Below are 20,819 nucleotides of genomic sequence, written 5' to 3'. Positions count from 1 at the left end.
AATAAATGTAATTAAATTGTATTTATCTTCAAAAATGAATAAATTTGTATATATATATATATATATTTATTTTTGTATCTCTGAATGATCATATTCTGCATGAGACTACCATATAATCCCCACCCCCAGCACATCTCTCTTGGTTCTATTCATCTCAGTCCCTCCAGATGGCCACTGACACTCATCGTGCTGGTCCTGCATAGCACTGTCCTGCAGACTGTGTAATGGTGGATCTAGGCTGTGTTGAACATGTGCGTGTCACTTCTGAAGTTACTGTGCAGATGTCCACCACTTCACACCAGCTTTTCTGTTAGCTGAACTCAGCAGTGATTGCAGCGATGAGGTCATTCAGCAATTCATGGCACTCGACAGTTCTGCGTGTCCAAAGTCTTGCTCTAAACTAGCTCTGATTGGGAGTGTTCTCTTTTACGTATGACAAAGGGCTGGTTGCTTTTCCCTCAGTCTTATTGGAAGGAGTTGGTGTCAGTTGGTGTCTCATTGGAAGGAGTCATTTTTCATCCTGGTGAGTCAGTACAGAGGGATGCAGCACATTCTCACTTTTGTTCCATTGCATATTTTCTGTAGTCGCTGTTGTTGCTGTTGCTATGGGCGGTGTCCTCATTGCTCAGCACACATTGGCATTCTAAACGTAATTGGTCCAACTTTTACAGTGATGGTCTATGACCTAAATGGGAACAGGGAAGTTGTTGTTTTTTAATGTCATTTTAATCAAAAAATATTTCCTCAGACTTAATGGGGGAAACACTCACTGTCACAGGATGCTGTTGACAGACGTCCTCCAAGGTTAAGGGCTCGGGTATCGCGTTTCTGGCCGTCTCTGTGTGCTCAGAGATCACTTTTGACCATTGGGTGCTGAAATGACACATTAGAAATCACTGCCTATCACTTGAGAGACTATGGCAGAGTGGTTAGGGAGCTATATTGCTCCCCACAAAGATGCAGATTTGATTCCCAGGTGGGTCACTACTGGTGTGCTTTTGAGAAGGATATAAATGCTTAATATGTAAAATGTATTATGTAATTCACCCTGGATCAGAATAAATTATGTAATGCAAAAGGTTTACCCTGTAGGGGGTGGTGTGCCATGCTTTGGAGAAGAGGCAGGCATCTCTCTTGGGCTGGTCCTGGGTGATAGAGACAGGTGTGGGAGGGAACATTTTTTGTTGCAACTCTTCCTCACTTTGGAGTCATCAGCAGGAAACACATACTGCAACTTAAGAACACACATGAAAAAGCATTCCGTTTTTGACAGAAATTAAGTATTGGATTCCCACTATTAAAGCACAGCAATTTCGGGAGATTAAAGAAGCGTATTAAGAAAGAAACCTCCAGCAATTCAGTCCATGTTGACATATTACATTTTTATCTCAAGGGAAGGTAATATGCTTTATTACTATCAGAAAAGTTTCTTTAAAACTAATAAGGTTTTGGATACAGTGGATACATATATATATATATAGATAGATACACATCTACATAGATAGACAGATATAGATATCTACGGAGTAGGAAACACACATGCTGTAAACTCACTGCCAAAATACAAGCCTTCAGTTTACCCTAGAGAACAAGGGTTCTTTGAAACCTGCTTGTGTTTGTAAGGTTGGGTAACTGACCAGGCCACGAACGTGGTCCTCCTCTTCCCAGTGTTGAAAGTGTCCATTTCTGTCCAACATTCTACCTCATGAAGGTCACACCAAGCAAAGAAAAACAAACTGGAATTTTAAAAGACGATAAAACATGGAAGCACTGTTCTGCTCATTTGCTGTGACCAGCCACATTTTCACTGCTACATTTCATCCTCATCCTCAGAACCAAGGTGGCAGCGTTCAAATTTCTGAAAAAAATCACCAAAATCTGTCATGCTGGCTCAATCAGCATTCTCATTTAGTTTAGTATACTTCTGAAGAAGAAGCACTAGCAACAGAGTAGACTTTGTTTTTTTTAGAAAAATTACTTGAAACAAATCAGTTAAATGAGAGACTGTTTAAGGCATACATTGGGATATATGTTGTAGACATTCCTGAAAATAAGTTGTATATCTGTATTACTCTTACACACAAGACTGATTCCTGGATAACACTTCCAGCAATTTTTTGTTGTAACTCACCTGGCTCTACTTCTGTAACGCATTTACAAAGCTACTTCAAATGTCCCATTAACATATTGTAAAATATTTTCCCAAAATGGCGAATAATGAATACAAAACACACTGAATAATTAAAATGGATTTGATGATGTGTTCTTGATTTTCTGGCTTTTTCACAGGGGCAATGACATGTTCTTTTGTGCATGGCTGGGTAACAGATATACCCACCGCTGTGAGGTCGCCATGTTGGTGAGGGAGAGGCTGTGCATGAGATGCAGTTTCTTCAGATTTGAGCCTGCTTTTCTCCTTTTCTGTGGTGGATCGCAGATCCTCAGCTGTTGGTTGCATTAGTGAATCACAATACAGCACGAAACGTTCTAGAAAGACTTAATTAGTGAGAGAACACATTCCTTCCTGGTTTGAAAAACGTTTTCTGAACATTGTCTAAGTTCCAGTGTAGAGGAGCTCTGGTAATGGAACATGTGATAGCAGGTGTCAGATTTGAGGGATAAGTTATATGGAGTTCATTGACATTATGAGATCTATTTTCTACAGAGAGGAACTGAATTTATCACTGAGTCCTATAACCATCTTTATCAAGAACACTTATTTAAAATTCTCATGACAGGCAATAAAAGTGAAGAGGATATCTAACATGTGTATTAATTACCCCAACAAACACAAATAAATGAAATTAAAAAGGTTTATTATCTTCACACCCTGGCTGTGTACCTCAGGAAGAATGCTGGGTTTGAACTGGTCCAGAAAACCAGGCTGAAGTGTCACGAACTTGGGTACTTGCAACTGATGGTGTTGAAACAAAAGCGATTACTGTGCAAATAATAAATAGATAATAAACATAGTCCTCAGATTTGTACATGCTCTGCAAGGAAAGAGCTTTTAAAAACAGCGTTTGTCAGAGTAGTTTTCCATGATCCTCTAGATGTGGACGGATATCAAGCAAACTGGTTGTCAGCAGCTGCCTGTCAAATTCACTGTTGCCATAGTAATGACAGAACACAATCAGCATCAGGCGATGAACTTCATGGACAGCAGAGATGGGAACTAGACTGTGTGACATCATCATTGGCTTTTTTGGAGACTCCTCTGTGTGATCATGTTTCAACTGTCGATCGAGTGGGCATGTGGGAGCAGTGATGATGTGGGTGTTACACCCTTACTGCCACCATCCAACCCCCTCCCCAAACCCAAGTGGATGTGTCACTCTTGTCATTGCACATTCACACACTGAGACCACTGTTCAGCTCTCATGGTCAGGGCATTCACAGCCGAGCAGGATGGTGGCTCCATTCCTCCATTCACAGATTCTAATACATTGTCAAAACACTGGCTGCCAGTTGCTGAATTTTACTTCTTAGAAGAGGACTTTTGAAGAGGCAGTACTGGGGGTTTAGGAGTTGCCTGTTTGTTTTGTACAATGAATATTTCTCATTGATAGCTTGTACAATTGGATATCTAATATCCACTGATTGCAGTACAGCGCATAAGCATAGCGGTTTCTTTCACTCCTCCACTCTCTATTGTATTGCATTTTGAGTTAACTGTTGGTAGGTCACAACTGTGTCATGTTAGTCACGGTTCCTGGAGTGCATCTCTGCATTTCAAACAGCCTTCCCACAAAGGCAAACACCTATTACATTCACAGGCCTTCCACAGTCTCCTGATATTTCCAATTGGATAAAAACTACACTCACATAAGGGCTTCCATTAAAGGTGGTGATTCCTGCCTTATCTGACAGACGACCCCTCATTTCACAAATCCCACCCCCCCCCACCCCCCGCCTCCCACATGCGCATCCCGTTTCCCACACACGCAGACGGCTCTGGAGTTTGTGACCGCTGAGAAAAGCTGCTGTCTCCACAGTGATGAATGTGCGGCTGCGGAGTTGAAACGTTCTCTCTGTCCCTCCCCCGGGGCTGTCAGCAGCCGGGCGGTGAGTAATGCCCCTGCCCGCTGCCCAGGCCAGCCTGTCTGCCCGCTGTTTGCCTTCCTCCAGCTCCTGCTTGGCTCTGTTTGCCCAGGTTGACTTTGACACCAAGGTGCAAGAAAATGAGTCCTCCAGGTCTGCATGCCTGTCCACATGGACCACCCCCTCCACTGCCCTCACCCCTCCTTGCTCCCTTCACTCCTCTTTATCTGCCATTTCCTCCCTCTCCTCCTCTCTCCTTATGTGTCCACCCCACCCTTTACTGTTGCTACAGGACATATTTCCACTTTCCACAAGACGTTTCTTCTCCTGTAGAACAGAGAAAATAGTCTGTGTCTCTGTTGCTGAAGTATGACAGCATACATAGGTCTAAAACAACTAGAGTAAGATCGGATTTTCATGTATATTTAGAAGCTATATGGGCACTGGTTTCTCTACTCAGAATTAGAATGCATTTTTTTTAGAATTTAAAGGTATTGCCATTTCATAGGAATGGAAGACAGAAAGAACTGTGTGACTGTATGTACAGTTTTACACTTTTCTTTTGGAAGGATTATGTGGTCCTGAGATTTAGGTGTACTCAGCATTTTGTTTGAAATACACCCAATAAAAAACCATCATTATAAAGTTACTTAGAAAAAAAAGAAAGTGAGAGAGGAACATCACATGATTCATCATATTCAGAGATCATATTAATCTCAGAGCTCTCATTGGCTTTTCTCGAGAACTCTTCTGGATTTTGACACTTCAAGTCCCTTCTCCATTTGTTTCCGTCAGCTTTCTTTGGAGAAAATACATTAAAACATGCATCTGTTATAATACCTATGTGAGGCTGCTTGTATTAATAAACCTGTGAAATCTGTGATAAATCATACATGTTTATTCTTGGAGTGGCAGTGGATGACTCTCAGGAACTATTTCAGACACACATTCCTCTATCATGGTCTTTTGCGCAGGAGTTCCAAATCTTACATGTTGCCTAAAGGTTTACTGTTTTGGGAGAGTGTGTGTGTGGGGGGGGGGGGGGGGGGGGGGCATACTGCTTTAAAGCTCCAAAAACAGGACAGCAGCCCCCCCCCCCCCACCAGTAGCTCTCCCCAGGGGTGTGTGGACTACTTCTGCAGGTGTGTTTGCCTCTCATCGCCAAGTTAAGAGGGATTACTGGTCCTGCGGTTTGACACTTACCTTGGGAAACATTTGCTCCATTTCATCCTGCTCCTGTGGGTGTTTGCCCTGTGGATGGAGGGCGGTGTCACTGTCCCCAGCCTCTCCCTCAGACAGAACGGTCTGTGTGCAGAGACCAGCGTAGACAGTGGTCAGAAAGTGCAACCAGTGTGGACAGGGAGCACAGTCAGGCAGCATGGTGTGGTCAGAGAGGTTAGATTAGATTACTGTCATTTAGCAGTCACTTTTATCCAGAGTGATTTACATAAGTAACAGTTTTATCCATTTATACAGCTGGATATTTAAAGAGACAGGTGTGGGTTAAGTACCTTGCCCAAGGACACAATGGCAGTGCCCCAGTGGGGAATCAAACCAGCAACTTTTTGGTTACGAGTCCTGCTCCTTACCACTACACCGCTTTACCACACTGCCACACGGCCAGAGAGGCTATTTAGAAAGACTTTAGTCATGACCCATAAACCACACAATGCCATATTTAGTGAAACATTGCTGAAAATAACTCTTGTGATTTTAAATGATCATCTACGCTGATAACGTCTTACATCTGATATCAGCTGCTGCATGGACTCAAAAACAACATTCAAGAATAGCATTCAACTGTTTCTGGCAGACAAGATTCTACTGGTGATTTAGTTGGTTCTCTTACTGAATAAGTATTTATGATGGGTTTCAGATTTTAGCACCATCTGTGACACTTTTTTGATGAATTCACTTCTTTCCTGATCATGTTCTTTTCTTTTGATTGGTGTACGTGGTGTATTGAGATTAATATTATGTAAGAAATGAAGACATATATAGATTACTCCAAGTTCTCCTGGCTAAAGGCATTCCCTAAAATATTACAAATCGTCTATCATTTTTTATGTACAGGGCTAGCAGGGTTTTTTTGCAGTATTGAAAACCCAATGTACTCACACACACACATATATGATATCTGTAGTTGAAGTAGACTCTCAAGGTGCTAGTTGACAATATTTCCTGCACTGCACCAGCATGACAGAAGACAATCACATCTACAGCTTGAAAGCTACATCCATAGAGAAGATATATTAGATATATAGAAGATATAAGACAGCATATTTAGAGGCATATTTAGCTGGTGTTGCATGCACTCACAATAAATGGCTGATAATTCAAATTAAGTGACGTGCTCCCTATCATCTTTACAAACAAAACTTCTCAGCATTCTTAGCAAACCTCCATCTTGGCGTGGCGACACAGACATTGTTTACGTATGTTTCAACCATTCATTCCAATGTGTTTCTAATGGATTCTGGAAGAATCAGACCCAATATATTTCGAGTGGCCACAGGCAGAATGGCAGAACCAGTACAGCACACTGCTGCTTGAAACAGCATGCAGCAGTCAGTCCAGAGGCTCTCCCCAGCACTGCTCTCAAACATCCTTCTCATGCACCCCAGTCTGCTGCCTTCTCTGGTCCCCAACCCTTCAACATCCCTGCTGGAGTGGCTGAGTACTTAGATATCTTCTCTGACATCAGAAGGTTGTGGATTCACAACCCAGCCATCCATTGCAAAAACGTCCACCTGTTTCTTTGGCTCCCAGAACTGTGGAGACAGCAGTGGCCCTGAAAGGGGTAGGTGGGAGCAGGGCGACGTGCTTTGTCAACCTACTTGGCGCCGTATGAATCGGGATATGCTCGGACCCTATGTGGGATTGGTGTGGGTGCGAGAGCTGACCTGAAGAGTGCGCGTCGGGTTGTTAATATGTTTCTAATGATGTGCTACTTCTCAAGGGTAGCCTCTGCAAAGCACAGCTCACACCTGATAACACTGCACACCCGGGTGACGGCACACTTTGTCTGCTGGGTGTAAACTGGCCTCTGCGCTGGGTCCGAGCAGCACCTAGTTTACTCACAGCACAGTGCAGCAGGTAACAGGCCTGTACAAACCAGGCGTCCCACACAGCATCGAGAAACACCACCACAGGCTGGCGAAAATGCCCCACGGATACGCTAACACGGAGCTACAGCAATAGAGAGTTGGGAGATAGGGAGATGCAAGTCTCAGCCTGGTACGAGACACACATGAGCGCAATAAGAGACCATGTGTGTTTCTGTGTGCATGCCTCAGTGTGTGTGTGTGTGCAAGTGTATGTGTGTATGTATGTGTGTGAGTGGGGAACTGCTCATTCCTTTCTGAAGACAGAGTGGCAGATGTGCTAAGAAGTTGCAGCAGAGTGCTGGGCGTCATTCTTTAATTGATTTGGGGGAGATGGATTGGTGTTCCCAATGACATATTTGATTAATGGATGTGAAATTCAACATGCTGAAAAGACATGACGACTCTGTACCGCTCATAAAACACATGAATGAATGATCAGGCATGATTAATATCAGGTCAGTCTAGCCATTACAACTAGATTAGCCAGATAGTGCTTTATTGTTTATATATAATAAACAGATTCACTATTTATCTATGTAGAAAGTGTTTGGCTATCTAAAAAGACACATAATCAAACAGACAGACACAGACAGACAGACAGATACATCCCAGAATGTTAAAGACAGATCCACAGATATTATTAAAGTTCCATGGCTTTACTTGGTTTCAAACTCCTTGCAGCTAATTACTTTTGGTTTTTCAGGATCTGGATCAGCATTTCTCAGAGAAGTGGGGAATCTACCTTGGCATGTGGAGCGGACTGGGTGTGCACGCGGTAGGGTGGGGGTGGGCGGGGGGTGAGGATTGGGGAGGGGGGAGATTGGGGGTGTTTCACAGGCAGCCATGTTTGTCTGAGAAGCAGTGGGAATTCACGCCAATGGAAGACTTGTCAGCACAAGCCTATGTTACTCTTGTAACCAGACCACTAATGTCCTTCAACCAGGTAGCACCAGTGGCAGCAATTTCGCGGACATCACGCATGCCCTCACTAAACAGACTTAGATAATCGTTGACAATGGAAATGATGGTCATCCTAACAGTTGTGTGTGTGTGTCATATGAAATGGAAGGCCAGAGATGGAACAGTCCTGTAATGGGGGGGGGGGGGGCTTGAAATCTGAATTTGTTGAATTTAGCATTCCTGTAGAGTGCTAGAGGTATTTATAGTACCCTGATGAAGAAGAGACTGTTCCATAACTGAAAAGACTGTTTTTAGGGATAACATCATGTGCAGTCCTTTGCACTGTTGCAAAGCAGCATTAAACATAAAAGGAGAAAATGGTTTGGTGAAAAATGCCTGATCTGTGTGTTAACCTCAGATTAGTTGCGAAAGCAGGGAACTACTCGACAAGGTGGGGTGGTTTAATGCATGGTGCTGACACCTGACCCGATTGGTCCATGCCTTTTATGCATGGAGAGAACTGGACATTTCCTCCTGGATGATGTTTGTCGGAGTAACTGCGAGGGGAGGGGGATGTTTGGTCATCTCACTGCCCTGTGAGTCACCGACCCTACTAACACTTTCCGAAACGGGGCTTGTGTTTGTCCCGGGACAAAGGGCCTGGAGCGGTGGAGAAGTACGGTAACCCCCCCACCACCCCGCTCACCCTCATCCCAGTCTCATCACAGTGTGGTGACAGACCTGCTAATCACCCCAGAACTGAGGCCAACTGGGTCTGATCCCACTTTCCAAGTACCTCTAAAGAGCTTATAAGAACAAAGGGACCACGTGGAGGTGAGTGGCAGCAACCGCAACCAAAACCACAACTGTGATTCTGACTGTGGCCACAACTGTCACAAGTAGCTACTTTGAGGATTTGGACAAGAGGAATGAACCTATGCTAACAGCACAGGCAAAATACCCTTTCTAGTTCCTGTCCTTTGAGACTTTTATCTTTTAAAAAACATCCCCTTTGAGATGCTGTACGCAATAGTGTTTTAAACCTTCACAACAAGAACACAGGGGTTGTTTGGTCTAATTTTAGTCAACATTTGAATTCTGCATATTTTTCTTCCAACACATCACAGTATAAACAAGTATTTTTGGGCTGTCAAATTCTCTATAAAAAGTATGCTGTTCTCACTTTAGCTTAGCTATGAGGGAGATTATCTGTGAAGGTGTATCACTGTGAAGGATTCCATGTGCCAAGGAGATTCCCAGTGAAGATTTGCTGTAAAGAAAATTCACTGCAAAGAAGGACTGGCATAAAAGAGTGCCAGTGTGAGACTGACTTCATTTCTGCCTCAGTGGAGAGGGATAGATTGTGCTGATGGAGAGGCCAGTTCTGCCTCAGTGGAGTGGGGTAGATTGTGCTGTCGGAGAGGCCAGTTTTGCCTCAGTGGAGATGGATAGATTGTGCTGATGGAGAGGCCTCAGAAAGGTCAGTTCAGAGGGCAGGTAGTGCCCAGTGAGGCTTGTGCCAAGCAGGATGAGGAGTTCAGCTGGCTGCAGGAACCAGGCCTGACGCTGCAGTGCCTGTGCCACATGGCATTGGGGCACAGGGGGGCCCCTCATCTCTCACACTTGTGTGAGGTATCACCCCACCCTACCTGGCTACGACTCACCCAACCCCACCCGCACTGCCCACTGCACCCACCCTGCAGCTGCTCTGGACTGGGTGACACAAAGACATGAGCACACTTATTCACAAGCTTGTGCACAAATGCACACACAAACACACATCTGCACACCAATGCATACGCATGAAGTACACAAAATGGTTAGACACAGCCCTCTTGGTGACTCACTTGTTCCTGGTGACTTCCTTCATCCACAGTGATCTGAACAATAGGAGCTGTCCTTGACTTCTCCTTCTGTCTCCTTTCCACTGACCTCTGATCAGGAGCGGTCCTGCTGCTAATCGCTGTCGACACCATTAATCACTGATCAGAAACCCACAGTCGGACACACTGTAAAATCAGCTGTACAAGCCTGTGTAAGAGCGCGGAGTCTGATCCTGTCGCAACTCAACTCCTCTCACGGATCTCCTTCAGCCTGCTCTCCAGACGGGCTGTCCCATGGTTCTGTCCCACCAACGACCTGAACTCCTCCTGGTCCCGCCGGGTCTTTAGGCAGCCACGCCTGGCCAGTTCATCCTGCAGGTCCACAATCTTAGAGAAAAGGAATGGATCCAAGTGTAATTGTGACAACAGGCAGGAAGTGGAAGTTAGAGGAGGCGGGCAGGTCCACAGAAACACAGGAACTTAATATGGCAGATGGGCTACTGTTTTCTGTGAAAGCTCATCCGGGTGGATACAGTACACAGGGAATTCCACTCAATTTTTTACACAATAGTCAACGCAAGCTTATGAAATGTTTTATCACTTAAGACCTTGACAGTCTAATGACATGATATTTGATGTGTGAGGCCTACCAGATAGTAGCTGGTTTTAGGCAGAGACTTCAGGTGGGAGTCATCGTGTGAGAGGGTGCAACAGGGCAGCTTCTGTCCGAGCACTCTGCCATGCCTCTGGGAGAAAATGAAAAAAGACAGGGCAAGACATACATATGTCAATACAGACACACAGATGGAGATGAAAGACAGAAAAAAGACAGGGTAAGAGAGAGAGAGAGATAAGAAGGTGAATGAAATCTCCATTTGTTTTTTTCTTTAACTTTTTTTGCTTCTTTATTATACCACCCTGCTATATTATTAAAGATCAAGGCAAAGGAAGATCGTTCTTGTACATTCATGCTCTTCGCACCAGAGGATACCTCCTACCCTGATAATAAAGCCTGTTTGAATCCCTGATAGAGACAGACATACATGAGAGAGACAGAGAGAGGTGAGAACCAAGAGGAGGATGGGTGTCTTTCAGTAGCTGGGAAAGAGAGCACACAGAACAAATGAGAAGTAAACACACAGCCACAGGAAGCCATTAACTACAGCAGGGACAAATTAGGACCCAGCGGGTGTTCTTGGCTTTGCCTGCTTTGGTCCTGCCCCATCATGGTGGCTTTGACAGAACCCCTCGAACCGGGCTGAGGAAACAACAGGCAGTTTCATTAGCTCAGCAATTTGTAGCAAAGGATTCCTGCCGACAGGACCATAAAGCCCTTTATAGGCTTTCCTTTGTCTTCCTCCTCAGTGCAGGTCATTAGAGGAGACAATTACAGCCTCCTGAAGAAGCTCAGACTTTATAGGAAGAGGGAGATAAGACAGGATCTTGAGACCCCCCCTGGCCATCATCCTCCGCTCCTCCACACTTACAGACGAAGACTGTTGCCGTTGTTGCCCACCACACAGATGTCCAAACTCAAAGTCAAATGCAGCTTATCAATAACTTTGTACCCTAATGCAACATGTCCTAGAGAGGCCCTTCCCTGTCAATTAGTTCATACCTTTCTATTTATACTGTATCAGTAACATACTGCCATGCAAACAGTGAACATTGTGCAGTGACTATAGGATGTATTTGATGTTTGTTTTAAGTAGTTGTTTAAAATAATTTTCTAAGGTTCACATTTACACCAAGAAATCTTAAATATAATTTAAAGTACACTGAAATAAAGAAATACAAGAGCAGGTATTTACTAAACAGTTCAAATAATAGTGTATGTTTCATAATAACATTAAAACATTTCTTAATTTACAGATAGACATGTAGACATGACTAACATAGTGTTCTCAACCTGACCAGAAAGCCTAACCTGTTCTAACCTGTTCAGAAAGCTCAGTGAAGCTTTAAGATTTAAGGCAACTTGCATGGTTTTACAGTTTTATTCTATAATTATCCAGACATCAGTTGATGATATCATGGCTTAAAGCACCAGATTCATTCAAATAGAAAACACTTGCACACATTGTTGGTGACACACAAACACAGTGTCACCAACAATCCTTAGCCTGCTTCATAAAGCTAATTCTCAAGGCTTGTATGGGACAGTTTTGTAAACCAATCTATGGTGAATTTAGACTGTACTTCTATTAACTTTCAGGTTTTGCTTTTTTATATTCACTTGAATTGTTTCAGAAATACAGAATTATACTTTTGCCTTGAAACAGTATTTTGTAATTTGGATTAAAGGTATATTGTGTACCAGGGTCTGCAGTCTGTATGTGTACTTCTCAATGCTTCCGAAGTCACCCTGGATGTGGGTATCTGCCAAGGTGAATTAGTAAAAGTGTGCTGCCTGAATCATTCTTTCAGCCTGGACTGAGGGCTGCTGGTACACTACACACAGGGACCCTGAGCACCAGTCTCTCATCTCTGCCCTTGTCTCTGCTGAGAGGAAATGCAAGACTCAAGGCACCTACTTGTTAATTGCTGCTCTAATGATCTAAGTAATATGCATGTCACTTTGGGAGGACATGCTGGCTACCCTCTGCTAACTTTTTTTTCACTTGAAATTTTTATTGTTCACTGTAACAGAAAATGGTACACAGTGGTACAGTCACATTTGTACATTGCCAATAGTGTTCACAGGATGGAATACATGCAGTATGTTAGGAACTGAATATGACAAATTATGACCAACAAAAGAGACAGAGGAAGGAAAAACACTGTAAAACACACAGACAAACACATCACAAAAAATGTGAAACATTTAGGTAGGATCTTTGTAAAAATCTTTGTAATGTAGATATAATTATTAATGATCTGAAATACTATATACAGGTTGAGTGCTCCTCTCTATATACTTTACAAATCTCAGGTAACTTTTAATGCAATACCAGGATGGGGGCTGGGCAAGGGAGGGGGGGGGGGGGGGGTTCTGGGTTTTGGTGGGTGCCCAGAGAGTGTGACTTTGATTTTCCAGGTTGTGTATTTGAGCTCAGACACAGTCAGGGGGGTTGTAAGGGACAGACAACTCCCATTACCGTAAACCACCCAACCCCTGAGTCCCACGGCTCCCAAAGCTTGCCGGCCACAATTTATTTATGATAGTTTCAACTGATGCTTTGTGTGTCCATGCCATAATAGTAGCTCAAGTGATCTCTAGGGCAGGTCTATGGGTTCATCCATGAGTACATTTACATTTACATTTTTGTCACTGAGGGCTAAATTAATTTATATACCAGTAACGCAGGCACAACTTTCTGACTCAGAAGTCCATAACTGCCTTTGCAATGAGTTAAACAAAAAATTAGATCAGTGGGATATGACAGCACACTACACTGTAGCATTTTCCTAGATTGAGAAAACCGACTCAACTTCATTAATAGTCCAAGACTGAGGTTTCCCTGATGAAAACTAAACTCCACATTAATTATTGACCTACATATTTCTGCTCCTCTTGACCCATGTCGTCCAAAGCTATACCACCTGAACAAGCACCCCTGCTTAGCCTGGCCCCCAGAGCTTTGAGCCCTACACTTTGCTTGAATTAATGAATGAATGAATCAATCAATCAATCAATCAATCAGTGTGAATTAATATCACTAAAACAATGCAGGTTGGCGTAATGATTGTGTTACAATGGGTTTTGGATGATCAAATGAATAAGTTAACAGCATAATGTTTTGTCTGCAAATGTAATGCAAATGTCTGTTTAACTGTAAACTGTAAAACTGTACATATTCTTCATTGTCATTCATGAGACAGTAATAAATACATCAGAGAGCACTGGAAGTCATGGACATAGTATCTGAAATATAAATACACGCTGCCATCTGTTGATTCTTGGTGGTAACTGTTCTTTAAGTCCATCCTCATAGGAAGCAACACCAAAGTCTACTTCCTGGAGCACCAAGGTGAGAACAAGGCGTATAAAATACTGGGTCCTGAATAACATCAAATAATTTGAGAGCAGAGTTCTTGTGGAAAGTGTGCATGTGTGTGCGTGTGTGTGTGTTTGTGTGTGTGTGGGGGGAGGTTGTAGTTACCTGTTCTCTAGCTTTTTCTGGGGGGTTGAGACTGGCCTGTTCATGGCGTTTGATCTCCTGTCTTTGTCTGTGGATTTTCTCCTTCAGCAGAGCAACGTAGCGACGGTACATCACATTTCTCAGCAGGTGCATGTTCCTGTACACCTCTAGATGGCGCTAAAGCACAAGGACAAATTCCTTCACTGAGCCAAAGATAAAGGGGAACATGTAATTCGTGTTTCACGAAGTTTTGCAAGTGGCTATTATCATGGCAAGGTGAGGTGTACGTGTATGTTAGGTGAGTATTTCCCTTCTGTCAATGAGAATTATCGTTCTAAGCAGATTATATATTTTAACAAAACAGTGACGGCAGTCGCCCTCCGGACACACCTGGGTTGACAGCTCTCACGTATTCACTGTGGCGCTCACCCGTTGACACAGTGGGAACAGATTCAACAAAGCATGAGTGTCACAGTAAATACGTGAGAGCAGGCAACCCAGGCAACTGGCAGCTTGCAATTAACACACACACACAAACACACGCACACATTACACACACACACACGCACACACACACACAAAACATGATGACAGCAGCAGTGTTCAAAGTCCCTCGTCTTAAGTGAGTGTCATTTCTGTCACTGAGCTTTGTTCTTATGATCAGCAGTAATGGGGCTGCAGGTGTTTCAGGAACACACCCAGAGTGCCTGGAGGTGTTCACTCTGCTAGGGAACCTAACTACTTGATCAAACAAGTTCCAGTTGGCCTTGACCCCTGCATCCCTATAGCTCAGTCTTAAGCTCGTGTGCACACTGACTTCAGATCAGTCCACTACAAGCCTTTTGTCTACTGCCTGTGCTCACACGCCATTTCCTTCATTTGTGAGAATTTTTGCTTTTGAAAAGAATTAAGTAACTTATCTTTCTCAGGACTGTACGCCATTCTGAACACTGTATATATTCAGTGTGGAACATTTTAAGGTTTGGTAACATAAAGTTTCAGCAAGGGCTCAACCTTAAGACCGCTGTTAACAAGTCCAGTTCCATTATCACTGCTCCACACTATCTGGCACTGTGTGCCTGCCATTTTCACCCTGCTGTGGGCCTACAGGTATGAGGTCCAACAGGTAGTCCATAAAATGGCCATACTGGTTAAACTGATGCAGTAATAGTGTGAATGATTGAGACTTCCATAGCCCACATCAGTACAAGCCTACAGCAGTTACCTGATCGAGGGCAGCCTTCTGCCTGACTCTGGCTTCCTCCCCTGAGTCGCTGCGGGAGGTCTTCAGGAAACCTCCCTCCTCTTTGCTACTCAAGCTCATCTTCTGTTGTTTTTTCTCATCCTGCAAAGAGCCAAAACACAAATTTGGGCGAAGTTCTTTCTATCTCTCTCTGAAACACACACACACACACAAACCCCCCCCCCCCCCCACACACACACACACACACACACCAATAGGCACCTTCTTTTACCGACAAAAAACACCCACAGACAAGTCTGTCGTTGTCTGGTTGCAGTGTCCTTTGACAACAGCAGGAGCACTTGCGCAACTTCACAGGAAGTGTTGAGAAGGAACACAGTGTGTAATGATGTGCCCCCCCCTCCCACCCCCAGCATTCTCTCATTCTGCCCTTCTCCCTGCTTCCTAGAAACAATTTCATAAGGCTGTTATCTGGATCTGGATGCTGTACCGTGAGTACGTCACTGCTGGCTATTATCCCCCTCCCCCACGCACACAGTACAGGGGGACACTCTTCTTTTACGTAACCTCAACCTGTGACGCCAGAGAGGACCCAAAGTCTTTATACAACAGTGATGTCAGACAAGAAAAACAAATTAAAAATCACATAACTGCATCCTGTAATCTTTTCAGATTCAAAGAGCTCTCTGTGAACGTAAATCGGCATGTTATGCAGCTAGCTAATTCAGTGCTAAAAGTCGACTGGGATGGGGAGGCGCCGTTGTTTCCTGTGTGCTCTTTGCAAGGTTCCTCACATATGGAACACACTGCATGTGAGCAAGGAGCCAGGAGAGAAAGTGAGACCCTGCTGTGGCGAAAGACACAGGGCTCTTACCAAGCTTATCATACTGTATGTCCCATAATGTGAGGTCCCATAGGGATCTCATGTTACACAGAAGTGTTCTCATGCTATTGAGCCCTTAAACCTTTCTGGGAAAATATAGATCCCTGCATAACATGAAGTTGTGATCCACTGGTTGGAGCCCTGGACACAGAGGACCTGAGGGCTGAGATTAAAATCTGTAAAGACAGATTTTTATAATTTTAATCATTCCAGTGTAAAACCATCCATACAAATGGGTCAAAGCATATGTGAGATGCGTGTGCATTGCAAGTAATTTTGAAAAATAAATAATGCAATGTGTTAACATTTTTATCATCGTTAATACCTTTTGTGATGAATAATGTTGGTTGATACCTGCGGTCAATGTCCCCCACCCTGTCAGTTAACACAAACCTTGAACACAAGTGCTTGTTACTCAACGACCACTCTTTTCTCAATGGAGAGGGGTACAAGTGCCTTGTAGAACAACCACCTCTTACATTGGGCAAAGCTACTTTACATTCGAGGTGCTCTCTTTCAAGCACTCTTCAAAACCATCTGAATACCAAATTAATTAGCCAGCCCCACATTTCCCTTTCTGGCCTACACACTTAACAGGACCAATGGAACATTCAGCTTTACAATTTCCCTGTCTGTTATTCAGAGTCTAATTGGATTTTAGAAATAGGCCATTTCTTATGCTACAGCAATTTTTTGTCATCAGACACATGTCATCAGCAGAAAATTCTGCCATGAAATTGATTTGTAATTGACTGAATTGAAATAAGGAGGAAGGAAGACGCAGCAGCCCTGAACATGGCAATGTTTTTCCTTGCTTTAAAGGACTGGATTGTTTTTAGGTGGGTGGGTTCTTTACCTCTATCTTGAGAAGATCAGAACAAATGGCAGTCAAAAACTAACCACCACACAGCTGACAACAAGGACAATCAGATCTGTCCTGCGAGGTCTCCAGCTCTTTCAAACCTCAAGACAATATTCTGAGGGCGACACGTAGGGGTGAAGTGCCATCAGGTGGGACAGGGGCTTCATGTTCTAGCCTGTTCTGGGCACATTCTTGCCAGGGAACGATTTGTCACTCCACTGGCAGTCACTGAATGCTGGATTCTCTGCTTTTATGGCTCTGGTCTGTTTAGGAAGTGGCTGCTTTGTCTGCCTACACAAAAGGCATTAGGGGAAGACAGTATTTATAAGCTCTGTTGCCACAGTAATAGTGAAAAGGCGATTGGGGGAGGGGGGCGCCCAGCACTGCTGTTATTTGGTCTCTCATTTCTACGAAAAAAAAAATGACTGTGAGTGACGATCCTAGAAGAGCAGTTTGTTTTTGCGACCCTGCCATCATTAATCTGAGGTGCACAATTGGGCCTTCCTGTGCCACACGCTCTCACACTGTCAGACGCTGGGTTGGCAGGGCAGAGGAGTGTACAGAGAGTAGAACATTAGCCCCCCCAAAACCTCCCCCCTCCAATCTCTCCAGTCTTCACCACAAAACACACAGGAACCATGAGCCCAGCATTGAGAGGAACAGATAGAAAGAGTAGGGGTAGGAACAGAAAGGAAATGACAGAACAGAGGAGGAGAAAGAAAAGAGAGAGAGAAAAAAAATGGAGAGAACCAAAGAAAAAGGCAGAGGGGAACAGAATGAAAGAAAGAAAAGAACAAGGGGGCAGATCAGAGACAGTGTTGCCAGTTGTAACCTAGACGACCGTCGTAGCAGTTGGTCTCTCCTGCCTTCCGTTCCTGACAGGCAGGCTCAGCGCACAAGGGTCTGATTTTGCAAACCTCGGCGATGATGTAAGGCGATTAGATGCAGGAGCAGACCACCCCAGGGCCATGTGGGCCTGTGTGAATGGTCGCACTATATAGGGGACGGGACTGCAAACAGCTCTGGGAGAATGATACCAGCAAAGGGTGATGGAGACAGCATTGTGAACAATGCCCCTATTGAGAGCTCACAAAGACAGGCCTTACGCAACCATCTTTCACCCAGGCAGTTGGATCATCACAGGTACCATGCAGGGAAAAGACCGTGTCGCAGCACATACAGTGCCGTACAGACCCGTGCGTCGCGACTGGGGACTCAGTGCTCAGCCCTGATCTCAGCCTCATTCGTCCCCAATGCAGGGAGAATTACTGTGACCGAGACGAAGGATCAGTTGCTGTGAGCTGAACGTATTAACGGCACGTGAAGCCACAGCAAAACTGAGATGGAAGAAAGAGTAAGTTCAGGGAGCAGAGGGGAGGTGAAAAATCGTGCTCAGGGATACAACAACAGTGTCCATCCGGTCCAGGGTGCTCTGACCACTACACACGGTTTGTGATTAGAATGCTGCAGCAGAGTGATGTGATAGGAATACTGCTGCAGTGGGCAACAGAGGCTCACCGGCCTTGACACTGACCCTTGAAACATCATTGGTCTTGCTTTTAAAAAGAGCCAAAGAATGCAAAAAACAGGAATATGAGGGTCAAAGGGTTAAGTGGATACCCACAAAATGGCTAATTAAATACCCCAGTACTGATCATTACGTTAGATAGGAGACATGGCGAAACAGGAGTGAGGCAAGTCAACACTGAGACAAAGGGCCCTTGTGTTCTCTCTACAAACATTTTATTGTGTACAGTTTCAGTATTCAATAGAAAGCTCCAAAGAGAAAGAGCTCCCCTCGCGAAGAAAATACTGAATGTTCTTTTAAGTGCTTATCATTGTGTGGGAGATTTTTTCTTTTTATGACCCACTGCACTAAGATCACCAACTGCCTGAAAACCTTGGTTATAATATTTATATAGCAATTTTCATTTCAATAAACTGAGTTTACCTTTTTGATATATCCTGGAGATAGATATGTATCCAAAATGGATGGAAGGGTACTCGAGTGATGGATGTCAAGACCTTTAAGAGACATCATCCTGACATTTCATGGCCGTCACCTTCAGCATTGAGATAAACAGGTAAACCAGTTAAAAAACATACTCCCACTGCAAGCCAAGATGCATCAAATGTAATAAAAAGTGTAAAAATGCTTGTTTTGAAAATGTACAATGAAACTATGTATCTTGCCCTGCTGAGGAAAACATTGTCGTTAGATGTAAACTGTTAATACGCTGAACTTAATGGGGAATGCATCACACGAAATACAAATGTGTTTTGTATAACAAGAGGCAAAGTCGTAACATACAGTATTCATTACATATGCGACTCAACAGCTACAATACAAGCCATAATGCCATTAACGTTGTCGTTACTATTGGAAAGGGCTGCGCGCATCGCGTTTGGCGTCTGATCTCATCCGAAACAAACCGGTCGCCGAACGATTAAAATTATGCGGACACGGACATACGCGTGCCCCCTAGACGCGTTTTATGTTGTTCACTGTATGGTTTCATGAGAATTGATAAACATCAATATTTTACTTACCATAGATGTGCGCCAGCTAGTCCATGGAATAACAACACACAAAACAAAACTTGTATGAAAGGATTTCCAGACACTAATCTGTAGTCAAAACATACAGCCCGATCACCCACAATGCACCATTAACATTTCAATAAAACTTTGGTAACCGGGTTACCAGCTATAATGACAGAGTCTTTTGAACAGAGGCTTCAATGAACATCTTTACAGCTTTCATGAAATCAAGATAGGACAACCCTTCTGGCTTTGTGCTATGTGAGATCTTGAACATTTGTTCACATTTTGGCGCGTGCAATATTTACTTCCACGCAGAGTGGAACGGTGTTCCTCTAATACGTTTGGTAGACTATATCAAATTCTGTTTTTGCATACGCTGGTTCTGAAAATGCAGAATCAGTGAGAATTGTTAAAGGCTACGCATTCAACACTTTTGGTATCAAAGAAAAGCTGTGTGATAATATTTGTATATATATTTCCGGTTTTTGAACTTCACGGCTTTCTGCGAACCGTTGCCAGCATGTCATAGGGAGCAACCTATGGCCAAACACACCTCTGTGAATGAGGGTAGAATGTCACTAGCAGGGTCTCTGTGTCTGAAAATAATTACGCTAGTTCCGTCCTCCAACCAGACTAATTGCATGATATTTAACCGAATAACGGTTTTAGCTGGAGCCACCGATGGAATGCAAAAACTGTAGCTACATTTTCCCATACAATTATGTTTACTTGCTCTCTCAAATTTATAAAAACAAAGGTATAAAGATGAAAATACTGAAATATATAAATACCACTTACAAATAGAGTGTAGGATCGTATAGCTCAAACAGCCGTACAGAACCTCCCTCAACACGCATGTCTGTCGAAGCAGGTTCTTTAGCCCAATTCAGAATTGGAGGGAGGGCCAGAACACAAAAGACACTTCATTGATAAGAGAAACGACTGTGCTGTCTTTGCTCGGGAAAGACAAAGGCGAGACAAATGAATTTGCTTTAGGAGCCTAACCTACATCCAGTGTTGTATTTACTTTTTCACAAAGACTTAAGCAAAATGTACACTGATTATTCAACGGATAACTTTTACTTGGCTAGCTATTTTTTTATTTCTAGGCCAAGCACTCTTTCTCGGTGAACTTGAAATATACACAATCTAAACTGTGGTAAAGAAAGAAATCTCTCTCATGGGTTACATGACGTCCTAGTAGTCTATGTGTTTACGAGATGTTGCTATGGTGAGAACAGGTCCGTTGCTCATTGGTACCTCCCACTAGATCGCCTCTAGGCCAAACGACCTCTTGACCAAAGGCTGCAGTACACCGCCCTAATCTGCACAACTGCAATACGTGCTCCTGGAGCCGTCTGTACATTCTTTCA

At 43.7% G+C, this 20,819-nt stretch overlaps 1 protein-coding gene across 1 annotated transcript; it reads right to left on the bottom strand.

Moving 5' to 3' along the window:
- Positions 1 to 148: 148 nt before the first annotated feature.
- si:ch211-130h14.4 lies at positions 149 to 19,520 on the bottom strand. Its single transcript, XM_036547260.1, has 14 exons — positions 19,453 to 19,520; positions 18,854 to 18,965; positions 15,179 to 15,298; positions 13,975 to 14,130; positions 10,522 to 10,617; positions 10,129 to 10,258; positions 9,896 to 10,011; positions 5,245 to 5,346; positions 2,843 to 2,914; positions 2,339 to 2,445; positions 1,638 to 1,698; positions 1,086 to 1,145; positions 771 to 873; positions 149 to 685 (listed from the first exon to the last, which is right to left on the bottom strand). The coding sequence occupies exons 2-13, from the start codon at positions 18,941 to 18,943 to the stop codon at positions 847 to 849; spliced, it is 1,137 nt and encodes a 378-aa protein (XP_036403153.1). The 5' UTR covers positions 18,944 to 18,965; positions 19,453 to 19,520; the 3' UTR covers positions 149 to 685; positions 771 to 846.
- Positions 19,521 to 20,819: the final 1,299 nt, after the last annotated feature.

This window comes from Megalops cyprinoides, chromosome 15 (genome assembly GCF_013368585.1).
Source record: "Megalops cyprinoides isolate fMegCyp1 chromosome 15, fMegCyp1.pri, whole genome shotgun sequence".
NCBI classification, from domain to species: Eukaryota; Metazoa; Chordata; class Actinopteri; order Elopiformes; family Megalopidae; genus Megalops; species Megalops cyprinoides.
This window is presented reverse-complemented; position numbering and strand designations above follow the sequence as displayed.